Source organism: Gambusia affinis, linkage group LG14 (assembly GCF_019740435.1).
Source record: "Gambusia affinis linkage group LG14, SWU_Gaff_1.0, whole genome shotgun sequence".
Taxonomy (NCBI): Eukaryota; Metazoa; Chordata; class Actinopteri; order Cyprinodontiformes; family Poeciliidae; genus Gambusia; species Gambusia affinis.
Genome location: NC_057881.1, coordinates 3,471,979 through 3,488,373, shown reverse-complemented (window position 1 = coordinate 3,488,373; position 16,395 = coordinate 3,471,979). Strand labels below are relative to the sequence as shown.

General features: G+C 37.5%; 2 protein-coding genes across 2 annotated transcripts; one reads left to right on the top strand and one right to left on the bottom strand.

Annotated features, from left to right (window-relative positions):
* Positions 1 to 384: 384 nt before the first annotated feature.
* necap1 (NECAP endocytosis associated 1) lies at positions 385 to 6,673 on the top strand. Its single transcript, XM_044137823.1, has 8 exons — positions 385 to 509; positions 1,803 to 1,903; positions 2,160 to 2,264; positions 2,929 to 3,010; positions 3,177 to 3,285; positions 3,708 to 3,855; positions 4,134 to 4,230; positions 4,584 to 6,673. The coding sequence occupies exons 1-8, from the start codon at positions 415 to 417 to the stop codon at positions 4,636 to 4,638; spliced, it is 792 nt and encodes a 263-aa protein (XP_043993758.1). The 5' UTR covers positions 385 to 414; the 3' UTR covers positions 4,639 to 6,673.
* A 5,136-nt stretch (positions 6,674 to 11,809) lies between these two features.
* Positions 11,810 to 15,543, bottom strand: si:ch211-171h4.3 (serine/threonine-protein kinase SBK2). The gene is made up of 5 exons (XM_044137822.1): positions 15,265 to 15,543; positions 13,464 to 13,608; positions 13,173 to 13,375; positions 12,849 to 13,010; positions 11,810 to 12,732 (listed from the first exon to the last, which is right to left on the bottom strand). Exons 1-5 carry the CDS (start codon positions 15,268 to 15,270, stop codon positions 12,094 to 12,096), a joined length of 1,155 nt encoding a protein of 384 aa, XP_043993757.1. The 5' UTR covers positions 15,271 to 15,543; the 3' UTR covers positions 11,810 to 12,093.
* Positions 15,544 to 16,395: the final 852 nt, after the last annotated feature.

The following is a 16,395-nucleotide window of genomic DNA, read 5'->3' as shown; positions in this document are numbered from 1 at the left end:
TATCTATAACAGTGATATAAGAGTATTGATTTCCAATGTACTGTGTTATTGTACGTTAGTTTGAACATGTTAAATGCAGCTTGAGTCAACACAAAACAAATCTTGTTCTTCTACATGGTTTATGTGTTTAGGAATGGCAAGAAAGCTGAGATGATTTGAGTTTATTTGAAAAGACAAAGCATGCAATTGACAGATTTAGTCTTCTAAAGTCTTCTTAATTATTTTAGATATGAACTAAAACGCAAATAGATTGCTGAACTGCTTACTTGGCCAAAGAAGAACTGATTATGGCAATTTAAAATCCAGTCCCATTATTACACGACAATATGTCTTGCCATACTCACGAGCCCGTTAGAAACGAGCTGAATAAATGACTCACGACCACGATCCTCCCACATCAGTACTCGGGATAAGATGGCGGCTGAGGGAGAGTACGAGTCGATCCTGTGCGTTAAACCAGATGTCAACGTTTACCGCATCCCGCCTCGTGCTTCGAACCGCGCGTACAGGTAAGCCAACACCTGCGAGGTTAAAGCAGAACTACTTGAAGGGGTTTACTAGTGGTCGGTGAAGATCGGATCCTATTCGCATGGGCACCAAGCCACAGAGTTCCACTAATGCAAGTGAAACTGTAGTAATTCTGTTTTTCTGTTTAAAACATGTCCCAGTTGTTGGAGAGCTCCGTGTTTGGCTTCTTGCGTGACGCGGTGTAAAAGGGTTCGTGTTATTTGTCATCATACTGCCTGGATCAATACGGGCAGTTTGCCAGGACAGTTACCGACACTCTCCATAGGTTGGAACTGATTGTTGGAACTGCTGACTTGGGAAACACATTGAAAACTAAATCGAAAGTCTATTTTCCTTACATCATCACATACGTATTTCTGCGTGTCCATCACGCTGGTCACTGCATGGGCGGAATCCCCATGTGAGGATCCCGATGGAAGAAAAGGAAAGGTGGGCCCCATGCTGTTCTGAGGAGTAATCAGATTTTCTGATTTTTAATCTGAAAAGGATGGATTTGGATTTTTGTATTATCAGAACCTGTGCTAATTTCAACATTTAATTTTTGTTGTGCAAATGCTCAACAAGATTGTCAAGCAAGATGATTTTTCTTAAGTATGCGAAGAATAAGTCAATTTTTGACAGATCCTTAAAATTTAGCAAGGACACCTTATATCACAAAAGTGCAGAATATTGATTAAATACTTACAAGATTAAAACATAAGTAATAAAAAAATCATTAATTGTCACTATCAAAATTACCTCGGATGAAAAGGTTGAATCTAGCAGCAGGAATAATACAGTAAGTGATCTCCTGAACTCCTGAAATAAACAAATTGGACTGAATTTAAACATAAATGTTAAGCATAATAAAAGTATAACTTTTTTATATTGAAGAGAATCACATAGCATGTAGTTAATATTTATGTGTTTTTTTTTTTTTCTTTTTTACATTTCTCCAAAATTTAAAAAGAACTAATCACCTGTGTCTAGGGCCTTTTGGGAGCCCTGGACACGTCCTAAACCCCCAGAATTTAAGTAGGGTGTGTTTGTTTCTTTGCAGTTTATCTTTAAGGAAAGTTCATGAAGCTCCGTTCTACTTGGAGCTTATTGTTTATTATTTATTTTCAGATTAAAAATGTTCATCACAGTTAATCACATCAGAGCAAAGTGATGCCTTGAGTTAAGTCGTTTCATCACTGCGCTTTCAGGGAAAGCTGAATAATCATACTATTAGATTGTATAATCCCTGCAGACCTGCAGCTCTGTGACTGTTCACCACCACCGTTTTTCTGCAGGGCTGCTGACTGGAAGCTGGACGCTCCAGACTGGTCCGGTCGACTGAGAATAACAGCCAGAGGAACAGTAGCATACATCAAACTAGAAGACAAAGTCTCAGGTTGGATATGAAACTTGTAGACTTGATGTTTTCTATCGCTCTGAGTCAGACTCCTTGGGTAGTGGAACTCCTGCTGACGCTGACATTTCCACTGAGAATGAAAACACAACAGTGTTAAGGTCACGCAAACTCCATGCACATTGCATTGCTGTCATTGAAAGCATGTACTTTTGACACTTATGCACTTTGAAACAAATAAGAAAACTGGAGCCGTTATTCCTCTACAGTTTTTAACACGTGCCCTGTGGTACTGCAGGGGAACTGTTTGCCCAGGCACCTATGAAGGAGTACCCCGGCGTTGCTGTGGAAACCGTCAGTGATTCCAGCCGATATTTTGTTCTGAGGATACAGGATGACAGCGGTGAGGATACTGATGGTGCCCTGTAAAAGTATTTACACCCCTTAAAGGTTTTCCTGGTTTGTCATGTTACAACCACAAACTTCTGGGTATTTTAATTCTTTTTTTTTTTTTTTGTATTATCAATTCAAAGTAGAGAAACCTTGTGACATGGATGGACTAGGATAGATGGTTTTCGAAAGCTAAAAAGTTTGAAATGAACTTGTATTGATTTCTGAGGAATTCGTTTTAGAACCACCTCAAGCTGCACTTCCAGCTGCTTGTCTCTGATAGCGACAGTTATGTCTCAAACTAGTTCAACCTCAGTTAGATTTAAAGGAGATTCTCTGTGATCATAAATGTTGAACATTTTTACACCGTGTTACTGAATTTTGGTTTAGACTTTGAATGAACTAAGTCATTCTATCATATCTCTGGCAGCGTGTTTAGGGTTGTTTTAAGTATTTTCGTTTTTGTTCTTCCAAAGGTATTTACTCCAGGATTTCTGTCAATAACAGCATTTCAAAATAGACAGAAAGTCACATTTTTGTCTCCTTGAATCAGAGCATATTTGTTGTTTGTACATTCTACATTATTTTTGCAATGCATTGTTGGTATTTTTATTCCACATTTCTACTTGAAACCTGTAAACAAATCCATGTTTTCTCACATCATCTGTTGCATGCAGGCCGCAGTGCTTTCATAGGAGTTGGCTTTGGGGACAGAGGAGACGCTTTTGATTTCAACGTCGCTCTGCAGGATCATTTCAAGTAAGCAAGAAGGTTCAGTGTGCAAATATATGTTGAACTTCAAAAAAAATGTTAAAGAATTAAATTTTTGTCTAAAGTTTTTTATGATCTGATGATGTAAGTTTTCACAGCTTCTTTTATTGGAAAATTCTAAGTGAAAATTTTTTGTGTTTCTGGATCTTTGTAGGTGGGTGAAACAGGAGAGTGAAATCAGTAAAAGCAACCAGTTTGGGGATTCAGGACCAAAACTGGATTTGGGTTTTAAGGAGGGACAGACAATCACACTGAATATAGGAGTAAGGAAATATCTGGATTTTCCTTAATTCTCTAATTTTTATAAAAAGTTAAGCTAATGGTGAAGCCTTATTTCTGGAAGCCCTATGCAACTCCTTAATGAAACATAAAGAGGTATTAAAAATACAAACTAATACAGTTCAATTGATAAATTAGATATAAAACTAACAGAAATATACACAATAAATATGATCCTTGTCAAAACTATTAATTGTTAAAATGTTTTGAAAACAAACATCAGTGAAATCAGTAATAATATTTAATATCATTGCTGATTATCAAACTCAGTTTAAACAACCTTGTTTTGTTTAGTTGGCTTTTTTGCGAAGTTTGCAAAGTAATAAATATTTAACTTCTGAACATAAACATGCTCATTTCCTTTCTCTCTTCAGCCTTTAACTTGGCTTTCTTGTTCCATAAACAGCAGGGTAAAAAGAGGGATAAGCCCCGTCCACAAGGCTCAGCGGGGGTGGGACTCCTGCCACCACCACCTGGAGGGAAGATAGCTCCGCCTCCTTCGTCTGGCTCATCTAACCACAACACAGTTCCTCAGACAGCTGGCATAGCAACAAGTTAGTAGCACTGTGCTACAGCTGCACCACGACTATATTGTATACATGAGCTCATATGAAAACTAATTGGAGAAAAAATGAATAATCTCTGTGCATCAGACCTGGGAATCATGGAAAAATCCCACCTTGTGCAGCTTTAACCTACATGAGTAACCCATTTTCTCAGTCAGTATGTTAATTAGAGAATATCTCTCTTCCTGCTGCATGAAATGAATTTTAAAAAGTGTGCCATCTGTGAGCTGCATGAAGGGATTTTTATATTTCTTTGTCTCTTTCAGGCTGTCTCTTGGAGTTGGACAGCAGTAACTCCAACACAGTGGTTCAGTCCAATCAGAGCTCAGATCTACTCTGGGGAGACTTTTCAGCTCCAGCAAGGTAAACCATGACTTCACTGGTAATGGAAATGTATTCTCATTATCTATGTATTTATTTATTGCCCATATATATAAGTGAGACTATATATCTAGCCACATTTTGTCAGAACAAATGTGGCTAAAAGGTTTTTTTAAATTATTTTTCTTTTTTGTCTGGGTGTGTATATGTTAATAATAACAATATAAATGATACATTTGAGGATTTTGTTATTTCATTTTATATTCTATTCTTTTCACAATTTCAGAAATTATGATAATGTATTTTTAATCTTCAAAAAGAAAACTGTTGGATTTTATTGATGTGTAAAATAATAATAATAAAAACTAATCAATTTGTGTATTTTGGACTTCCAGCTCTGTTCCTCCTCCATCATCGACTCAAAGCTCCACAAACTGGATCCAGTTTTGAGCCGTTGCTTCTCACATCAGATGTGATGTTTCATCTTGCTGCATTCGTGTCCACGGCTTCCTGTGAACCTCGCTGAGAGTATCTCCCACAGCATCACCCTCCTCAGAGCAGAGATTGTCACCCATTGTTCTGTCAAAGCGTGTATTCCCTCTCAAATCCTGCTGACAGCAAATGAAGCATTAATGACTTAAAGCCATGAAATTATATGAGCCATCTGCAACAATATATAAGGGCTATGTGGCAGGTGTTACTCCTTCATGTGTTTACATCAGTTCGCCTGTAGGGGTCCCTCTGAGCAGAGCTTTCTTTTTTTGGACCGAGATGGGTTTACATTTTGTCTGTGTGACAGCGCCCTCTGCTGGCATCAAAGAGCACTAAATGTCAACAAATACAGTTTCTTAGCGCCTCTTAAAAGTGCTGAAAATATGCTAAAAGCAAAATGGAGGTACAGAAAAATACTAATTTAAGATGAATTAAATGAATATGTCTATATTCCGTTAGGATGAACTCTTATTTACTTATTTTTTGAAAAACAAAATGTAATATTTTTTTAAAAGTGAAAAGCAATTGAGAAAAGAAAAGCCACACATAACTTTGTGTAGCTTTCAGCGGAAATTATTTCACTGGTTCTAAACCACTAAATATAAATGTAAATGCAATCACATGTCCATTAAAAATATGTATTTGAAAACCAGTGTGAAAATCAAAATATGTATTTTTAAATCACTGGCTTTAAAAAGTTGCTGGTGTTTTAGTTTTACAGAGGAATTAAAATTATGGTATAGAATGCTGAATTTATAGATCTCACTTAAAGATGATGGTGATATTATTGGGGAGGTTTCCTTATAGACATACAGATACATCAGTACTTATATGGGATAATTAGGTCCACAATTTTATGGTTATATAGTGTAAAATTATATGTTAGTGTTAGTGTTAGAGTGTGTTCTGTCTACAGCAAAAACAAAAGTGGTTGGAAATCTTTCTTTCCAAATTACATAATCTCATGTAATCTGGCGAAAATATTGGCTCAGAGAAAAAAAAAATTCTCCTTCAGGATATCAAAGAGAGGCTCTTCTGTGGTGATTATTGTCAAGTAATTGCTCTGCTTATGGTATTTGATGCTTTCGGTGTCATCACTGTCCATAAATCATGAATTTTAGTTTTAAGGAAGCAGTGCTGCTACACCTTTTAAACATCCCTCCTGCTTAGATTAATGTAAGTTTAAAGAAAAAGTGGACTGGAAGTAAAATGTTTGCTTCAGATACAAACAGGGCTTTTTGTCTTGGTGGACTGATGTTGTGCTGCACAAAAAAAAAAACAAATAATTGCTCCACAATTGGACTTGCAAACAGTTTTAATGCCCTCTGATATGTGGAAAGTTATCATAAAAAAGATTTAACAGTGAAATACCTTGAAGGCTGGACTGCAAATGTGTGAAGTTGTTTCAGAAGGCATTTTTATTTTAGGTGTAGCTGTTTCCTGTGAGCTTGGATGTGCATAAAAACTGGAATGAGCTGGTGTGGTCTAGGAAATAAAGCATTTTCCATTCAGGATTCTAAAATCTCACCAGATGTGTCAACATGTCCTAGAATGAACTGAGCTGTTTGCTGCAGGAGATGTGAGAGGACCAGCCTGAGCACTGGAGGAAAAACAAAATGACTGTGTTGCTTCATTCTGAATGTGTTAATGGCAGCAGATGAAATGTTGATCTTTTTGCTCTAAAAGTCTTATTAATTTAGAAAAAGTTTACATTAATTTATTTGAATTGTATTATTGACTGATTTAAAATTATCTGCATAGATATTGAAGATGTGCTGTGATCAGATCACAAACTGTAATTGACTGGCTTTGAGATATAGGACTGACTCGTTTATGTTGTCATGTGTTATGTTTACATTGCTCATGTTGCCAGATCAAATATCATATCCTTCATTTATTGCTTCTTCCATTCTCAATGTAAATTCACTGGACTGGCTCTTGATTTATGACCAGTTTAATAACAGAGAGGCAATAAAACCTTTCAAAAGATGGATGAAGTTTGTACTTTAACATTTTTGTACCCTGTCTCTTTTACATTGTTATGTCATAGGGACACACAGACCTGCCACTTTATTAGGAACACCTTGCTGCTATAGTGTTGAACCTCCTTTTGCCTTCATAACTTTCTGTCTGCAGCAATAATTCTACTGGGCAAGAGTGACATCACAGGGCTCCATCTAGGATAAAGAAAAGGAAAGCTAAAATCTCTGCAGACCCTACACATCCTGGACACAAACTGTTAAGATCTTGTCTGTGCTCTGTTAGATGGAGATCCAGTGACTATGGAGACCTCTGCATTACAGCTAAACTGAGTTTGAAATTTGTGCATCCAAATGAGGAGTTTGACTGAGTCTGCTTTTCTCTCAATGAAGACATTTCAAATCTAAAATATAAAAAGAGGAAGACAAGGCTGAATTACTGCCAGTATGCATCAAATTAACTTTGACTGGTGAAGAAATGTGGGGGAAGAAATTGTCTCTGTGACAAAATCTTAACAGTTTGTGTCCAGGATGTGTGGGGTCTGCAGAGATTTTAGCTTTCCTTTTCTTTATCCTAGATTTTTACAAGGCCTAACAAGTGAATTAGTAACAGGTAAAATATTAAATATTTTATCTATACATCAGGTCTGTACTTTTTAACATTTTTTTTCAGATTGCAGTGTTTTCTGTTTTCTGCCTTAATCATGAAAAATACTTGACAACATTTTAATTTTCCCTAACTTCTAAATACATTGAACGTTTTACTGTACAGATGCCCATTACCATGAACCTAAAGCAGGACAAAATAGGTCTGAAAGGTTTTATGAATGAAAAGTCCCAGTATTTCATATACCTATATTTAAACTCTTCAGATTATTCATCCCTATCTGTCCTGGCTGCCTCCAGCTGGCAATAAACACTATGTACTCTAAGAAGCTTGTTAATGAGGAAACGGAGACAGTCATAGTAGAAGTGAGAAATGTTGTGAGACATTCGGACATGACTTCACTGAGCTGCAGCTTTTAGCTCTGCTGACAGACAGAAACAGAGAGCATCAGACAGCTGGACAGATGGCGAGCGGAGCCGTAAAGATTAATCAGGATTTCGATTCCTCTGGTTCAGAGTGTGTGATCAATTCAGATCACACACTCAAATATCAGGTTGCATCTAACCTGGTGTTAGTTTACAAAATATGCAATATCATTGTTTCAATGTGCATCAGCCTGGTATTCACATGATGGGAAACCTCAGTGTGGGAAAGGTTTAGTGAAAATATTCTTTATTGGTTTGATGTAATGCTCTAATAATAAATGTTTCATTATCTGTAAGCAGGAAATTATCATAATTAACAGAAATACTTAATACTACATTAAGTATTTCATCTATATAAGAATGCATCATATTCTTCAATTTGATAATTTAGCCAAAAAAACAGAACTTCCCAATAATATCCAAACCATTCAACATGACTGTATTTAAATTTGCATAAGTCAGAAAATCCAGAATAAATTCAAACATACAGAAAATCATGAAAGCTGTTTGTTGTTTCATTTCACCCTTTGAAGAAGACTAATTCAAATAAATGTCCATGTTAGTTGTGACTGGATGAGTGGATGTGGATGTCTGACAGGAACTGAATGTCTGGATCTCATTGCTGCTCTGATCGGACTCGGCCCACGCTGTCACACATCCAACACATCCAACACATCACTCCAAGCCGCCTCATTTGTCATTTTGATTCATTATTAAAAGTCTAGTTTGAATTACAGACAGACTTTTCTTACTCGCGGCACCACTGCAGCTCTTTGGCTCCTCTTCCAGAGAGCTCTTATTAGCAGCAGTCTCTTATATTTCAAGGTACTGAAATATAATATATTCTGAGAATCACAAATCATACATCATTTTTATGCATGTACCAATGTCTCAAAATCTGGCATTTTTCAGATTCCTGGATAGTTTCTTCTTCTCAACATTCTCTCCAATCTGATCTGGTCAGAACAGACATGACAGCTGACATGTGGATTAGGTCACTTACACCAATATTGGCATTACCTTTAAACGACAGATACTTTAGCATGACATAAATTCTCATTAGACCAGTGAATGTTCAGTTTGACTTGGGGTTCTGATGAAAACATTCTGAGCAGCTGCCCAGAGAAAGTGTTTGGTTCAGAAAATGAGGTGTGCTCAAAAGATCTGCTTCCCTCCTCCAGGTCCAAATGAGGTTTCAGTATTTGGTCTCAAATGTTCCTATCATTTGAGATAGGAACATCTCAAATGATTTGTCGACTCTGCTCATGCAATCAAACATTTGCCTTTTACTCAGAGCCTCCTAATTTTCCATGAAGTTATCTGCCAAAATGAAGCTTAATTAACAGGTTTGTCTTAAGGCTAGCTATAACTATTGAGATTTCTAATGTGATAGACCAACTGAAGCAGTGCATGTTTATTATTTAATTAGGCAGCATGTGGCCTCTGCAGAAAAGTTGCAAGGAGGTTTGAGTGAAAACTAATGCTGATTAACATATGATCTCCACGATGAAGCAAGGTGGTGACAGAATCAGGCTGTGGATGTGCTTTCCTTCAGCAGGAATAGAAAACCTGGTCAGAGTTGGTTGCAACATAGAAAACCCAAAATGAGCTGAATGGAGGGTGATTATAGACAAAACATTTTGAAACTGGAGTGGAGGTTCAACCTGTAGAGGGAAAACAATACTAAACATAAAGCTAGAGCTGAAATTGAATAGGTTCTATAAAGTGTTACCTTGGGGAACAGATAAAAATGGATGCCACATTTTCAAACTTATTTATCCAATGAAAATCTACGCTTTTTTGGTCAATTCCCCTAAAATCCATTAAACTTTGCTGAAGTTGTATGAATACTTATGCAGGGAACTTCATAAGGAGAAATTCCTGTGGTGGATTTTGGATCAGACTACTTTAAAGGTCAGGAAGTCGCTGTTGGGACAAACCAGGAGCTGCTGAACTTCATGACTCTGGCTGTTTAAAAGATTTAGGAGCTGCTGGGTGAAGCTGTACCAAACATGGGGTCAGAGCTAAAAGGTTAAACCTTAAAGTCTAGAATTATGAGATTTTATCCTGAAGGTGACTTAAACACACTCTACAAGTTGACTTGAATGTCTGTTGGCTCAGCTTCTGGGACTGTTTGTTAATAAATGCCTTAATTCCTCATCTGTGTCTTTTTATATTTATTGCCTTGGTGAGACAGCAATGAAAATACCAAACATGTCAAACTTTACAGTGCAACCTTACCCAGTCTATTTGCAACGGTGTTTTTTTCTCTGTGGAAGTGATGAAGGAAGAGAACTTAGAGCAATGAAGAGATAACAGTTACAAGATTTTATCCTTTTTCGGTTCTCATTCAGACATGGAATTATGACATTAAGTCATGTTATTTAAATTAGAACATGCTTTCATATTAAAAGACCTTCTGAAAATAACATTCAAGAAGGTGTTAAAGTGGATATTTTATTTCTAAGCTTATTCCTAGCTTACATTGTTATTTGCAGAAGAAAAGTCTTACATGTTTTTGTCTTCATCTTTCTACTTTTTACTGGAACTTGGCACCAATTTAATATTTAGCTGCTGCAGATGATCCTTTTCTGACCTTACTCCCACTTCTACTGTCTTTCTCTTTTCAACACATGTGCTAAAGATCAGATATTTTCTGGCAAACACATTACATGGTAGCCTTTTTCCCACATTCCCATTGTGAGAAACACAGTCAGGATAATATATTTATTGGCAGAGAAACAAAGAGCAGGCTAAAACTGCGTCCATCTACTTTATTTTCTGGTTGTGTAATTCTGTCAGTGTAGCTGTGACCTTTACAAAAGATAAATGAAAAAAAAAAGTGATTTATTGATGCTTGTAAAGTCTCAGTGTTTCATGCCAGTTCTGAGATCTAAAAATGATCCAGTGGATTGCGCTTGCATGATCATTGAGAGTGTGACTTGGCCGGATGATGAGGCTAAAGATTCTGGCACGTCTGTGGTGCTGAAAGGTTTTAATGTCAAACTGATTACTGAGTGTCTATTTATGAAAACACCTGGGGAAGCTTTCCTGATGGACTTCACAGTGTGTGGTATATTCACATTGGTGTATAATCTTACAAACGCGTTACAGCGGAATAATAAAGTGATTATGCTGTCAAATCTTAATGTCTTTGATTTATTGAAAACTTGATAAAATTATTTAAGGTAGTTTTTTTTTCTTTGTAAAAGATGCAGAGATCTGACTGTGATTGTAAGGAAACTGAACTCTAGACGGGTTTATAGTTTGCAGTCTACATACCATTCATGACCCAGTGTGACGTATTCTCCAGTAGTCTAGATCCAAATATATCACAGAGCTCCACAGACTGTGTCTTACAAGGACATGGTAATATTACATCTCCACTAAACACTCATGAGCCACAGGTGTTTGAAGACTTTACCTCTTTTTGTTTTGTAGATCTGTGTTTTAGTTTAGGTCCTGGTGTGTTTTCTGTGTTTATTTCCACTGTCTCTCTGATTCACACTCTTCCACAGCTGTTTTGGATTCCTCTGGTTAAGCTCACCTGGTTTCACTCTCCACATTTAATCAGTGCTTGGGCTTCTTGGTTCCCATCATTCAGAGCAGAATTCCTTTGTTGCACTCATTAGGTCCATGTACTTTCCTCCTCATGTGAGTTTTGTAAGTTCCTTGTTTTTGCCAGAATATTTTCTTTGTTTGGGTCCACTGCAACCTAAAATCCTGCCATTAAGACAAATAATCCTCAAAATTGTTGCTATTAAATTGTTTAGCAAATTAGTAGATGCTTAAAATTATCTAATATGAGGGAAACTCCCACACTTTTCCACAAACCATGGCATTTATTAACAATTTTATTGAGTTTTTCTCATCCTTAATTTAGAAGTAAAATAAAAAATTACCTCTAAAATCTTTATTTAGGTTTATAAACTTTTGAAATTGTATATCCCTTTTTTAAATCACTTTACCTTCTGCTACATTTGTAGTTATGTTGGAGCAGGGATGCATTCAAAGGTTGCAGGACATTGGAGTTCTAGGACTGGAGTGTGTTTAGTCTTTTGTGACAAATTTTTTGAGGAACTGGCCACAACAAAATTACACACTGACAGAGTCTATCATAACTTTGGAGAGTTTATTATGAAAAATTAAGGCAACATACTTTTCCTGACTGCATAGCTTGATTTCTACAACAGTGACTAACGTTTTCACACATTCCAGATCCCGAAAAAAAAAATTGCTTAAATTACAAAAATTACAAAAATATAGCTTGCAATAATCATATTCAGGAATATAAACAGGATTTTAGGTTGATACATTTTAAAACAGTGCAATGCTAAGTTACAAGCATGACTGCATTTTCATCCTGATCACACAGTCTTTAGTCTTCTTTAACCATGTTTGCTCACCGCTCTCCTCTCCCCTCCATCTCTTTCACCGATTTAATTGCAGTCTTCCCATTGTTCTTCTTCCTCTCCTTCTCCTGTCTCACCCTCTCTTTCTCCATCATCCAGTGGTCTCCAAGGTAACTCAGAGCATCCTCAGGTCTTCCTCGAAGTTGTGGCCTGGGGTCGAGAAGCGATTGGAAGAAGGAGCAGGCTAACTGTGTGAAACAGGCAAACTGAGGGGCGACAGGTGAACCGTCCTTCTGTCTGTTTCCATTCAGATCAGTGGCTCCCTGTGAGCTCTCTGTTTCAGGTTCTACCCACACATCCAGTTCATCATCAGGACCTTCTGCACTCTCAAACCAATCTCGATACTTTACGTATGAGCAGCAGTCGCTGGCTGTCTCAGCCCAGGGGTGACTGCCGGTGAGCATGGCGTATGTGAGGATGCCCAGCGCCCAGCTGTCTGTGCTGGGCTCCACCGATGCCCAAACTCTCTGCTTCTTTGTTTTCTTCTTTTTCTCATCCTCCTGAAAGTTACCATTTTCATCATTTGTGCTGCTCCAGCTGTCCTCGTTTCCTCGGGCAATCTCAGCCTCCGGGGTGCAGTAAGGAGAACTATACCAGACCTCTGGGATTCTGGTTCCTCTGGCCTTCACCTGGGGACAGAAAAATCTTTAAGTGCCTTATTTAAACAGTTGATTGCAGTGTTTTTATTGGCAAGACTGTTTTTATAATGACACGTTATGCTTTAATCTGATTGTCCTGGACTGACCATGCCAAAGTCTCCAAGTTTGACCCATCGACACGCAGAGTCACACAGAAAGACATTTTCAGGTTTGACATCTCTGTGGACAAAACCAAGGGAGTGGAGGTGGGACAGAGCCCCACACAGCTGGGACACCACCCGCTGACAGCAGTCCTCCTCCATCCCCACCTGTGGAACAGGTAGACCAAGACTTTATCAGTCTTCCTGTCCATATTTTCTTATTTCTTACTGTGAGCTGACAGTTCATTAAAACTGCTCATTCCTTTGAAACATTGTCCTCATCAGTCTCTTTCTTAGTTTATATGACAAATTAAAACCCTAGTTGCATACCTCTGGTGTGATTACATCGAAGAGATCACCAAAGAGGCTGGCTTGCTGAGCGAAGATGTAATGTGACGGCGTGGAGTAAGCGATTCCCAGAGCTCTGGTCAGAGACGGATGGGTACAGAAAGACAAAGAGAGATTGTACTCCCTGAGGAAGGAGAATAGTGAGGTGGATTCCCGTGGGAAGAGCTTCAACGCCATTGGAGTTCCTGAGGGAAACAGGAGGAACAACATTTTTTTTACTTTCAAGTTTGGTTTCGTGGAACTGTTTGGTTTTTGGTTGACTAACTTTCTCACCTCTTTTTCTATGCACAGCCAGCATTACTTTTCCATATGAGCCTTCACCCAGCAGCTTCAGGACCTGGAAGTGCTCTGACGTGTCCATCGCTGTCAGAGATTGAGCCGTCAGATGGCACATCTCATCCAGAAGCTTTGTGGCAGCCTGGAGAAACAGACAAAGATTTAAAATGAGACTCAGCAAAACAGACGGTCAAACATCTAAATGGTTTAACATTAAAACTGAAAAGTATATTTGAAATTTTTAAAGTGGTTTTTAAATTTGAATGTAGATATCATTCTCGCTGTCTAGTTTTCTCTTGTGAACTGAATTCCTGACAGCGTTTGGGAATGCAACGCGACCGTTTCAGCACTAATTGTCACCATGGTGACGTTGATAACATTTATCCGCGGACATAAACATGTCTGTTAATAGCCACATGAAACCCTGTCACACACACTGGTCTTGGTTTTGTCTGTTGATGTTTCCACTGCAGCTGGCACCTCTCAGGCCAAGATTAGGTGTCAACATACAGATCCAAACAGAGGGCAGCTCATTACTTCTCATTAGAGTCCAAATCCGAGCTGCAAATGTTCTGCATGCTGACACTGAATTCCTCAGCTTAGATCACACAAACAGCTTCTGAAAGTAGGAGGAAGGAGCAACGTTTTGTGTTCTTCAAACCTCATTCATTGTTAAATTTATGTTAGCAGAGCAGAAAAAAACTAAATCTTTTGTAATAATAGAAAATCACAGTAGAACAGTTTGGCACAAAAGTAAACATACTACTGGCAGATGTAGGTCAAGTTTTTACCAATATGATTATTCTGCTTTGGAGTAACATTCTGTTTCTGTGAGGCCCAACCGGAGTCCAAACTGGAGGGAGCTAAACATTAGGGCAATGGTAAGGAGTCCTTCCAACTTCAAAGACTTGGATCTCATTACAAAACATAACTCATAAGTATAACATGAAAGAAGTTTGCAGGAGGCTAGTGAGCAATTCTAAAAGTTTAATTACTGCAAGGTCAACACAGATTTCCTTTCATTATTGAGAAGGGTGTAGATTATTGCTAAGCTAGTATTTTTTTTATTTAAGCAAAATCTTAAATCTGAATTACCTAGTAAGATATTTTTGTCTCAGTTCCTATGAGAAACAAATGTATTTGTTGATGGAAAATTAAATTCAATCTAGAATCTGCCAGAGGTATGAACAATTTTGGGCAAAACTTTCCATTATATTTTGATGTAAGTTTGATACAAGATGGCCTTGGTTGCAAGCATGTATTTAATATAAAGAAACTGTTTATATATGGCAATATTTATCAAACTTCACTCCATAATCTTCTAAGGTTTGTACATGATGCATTCAAAAAGCAGTCAAAAATATTGAACAATCCTTGCAGTCTCAAGAAATTTTTTATATATATTTTTAATCTGCAACTGTTAGTAGCTTCTTATTGCAGCAATAAAACTGTCAACATAAAAAAAATGAAGGCTTCATTTTAATCTGCAGTGAACCATTTTGATTTAATTTCCAGTATCTGTTTTCTGTTTAAGTTTTTTCTATTTTCATGTTGTGAAAAGTTATTGCAGTGAATGTTAATTCTTAATTTGTATAATTACTTTTTACCGTTTCTGAAAATGTTCTTTAAAAGTGCTTCAGTCTTATTCACATTGGTTGTAAAGACAGAATCCAAGCACTAGAGATACTAAAAATCACTTTTGTCTAGAAGTGGACAAACTTGTTATCTTCTGAATGCACACATTATATTTCATTTGAAACATTCATCATTGACGATATCTGCACTGCTTTCAACTTACTGTCATCTTGGAGTCCTGATTGGATGTTGTCCCTTAAATCACTGCTGAGGACTTCATGCAGCAGGTGCAGCAGTCAGAATATTCCTCTCCCTGGTTTTCTGTGCTATAATTCTAATTTAAAAAAACGTTGAGGTCTAAATATCCAGTTCTGGGCTCGATGTATTCACTTATTCACCAGATGTTGGATTCGATTTAATGAACGTTTTCATGTCTTCATCAGCTGCTGTTCTGTCCTCATGTCCTCTCCTTCTCCCGCCTTTAATCTGCTGCTGCTGCACTGCTGGATAGACCCTGAAGGGTGTCATGAATGTTTCTGCATGGGGCTGTGCAAAAGAGGGTGCGTGTGTGTGTGTGTGTGTGTGTGTGTGTGTGTGTGTGTGTCTTTTCCATTTAATACAAGATTCTTCTTTGTTTTATCTCATTTTGATTGTTCATCTTTCAGATTAACAGTTTCCCTTCAATTTCTAAGAATGGTAGTGAAGAAGCAAAACTACGGTGTAACACAAGACTCAATTTTAGGTTTTATTCTCTATATGCTGCTGTTGGGTGGAACAGCATTGATTTTACTACCTGGTGACACATAGCTAATGCTAAGTCTCCTAATGAACCCAGACTAACTGAATTACTTTTTAACTGGACATTAAAGATTATATTGCACAGAAAAACACTGAACCCAAATTTAAACAGTGGAAATATTTCGGATCAAGTCAAAACCGCAGTATCATATTTGCAAATCTAAGTTTCAGAAACATCATTAATAATGTAAACAGAAAGGATGTTATCATCATAAGACCTTTGGCTGTGTGAACATTTCTCTCCCAGTCCAAAGTAGACTGGGAGAGCCTACCAGAAAGCAGTACAGAAAGCAAATATAATCTGCTTTCTGTACTTTCTAAAAGAAATGTAGCTCTATAACAGCTAAAGCAGCTGCCATAACTTCAGTGAGGACCAGAAAGCACAATGAGTTCAAAGTTTCTGCATTGTCCAGTTTAGAACTTATTTTAACAAAAATGAAAATATGGCATTGGAAAGTCCAGATGAGTTTGATTTATTTGATAAAAGAAAGACCTGTGTTTTCAGATGGCATGCTGTGAAATAAATTTTAAAGGCATGGTGAGGATGCAAATAGCG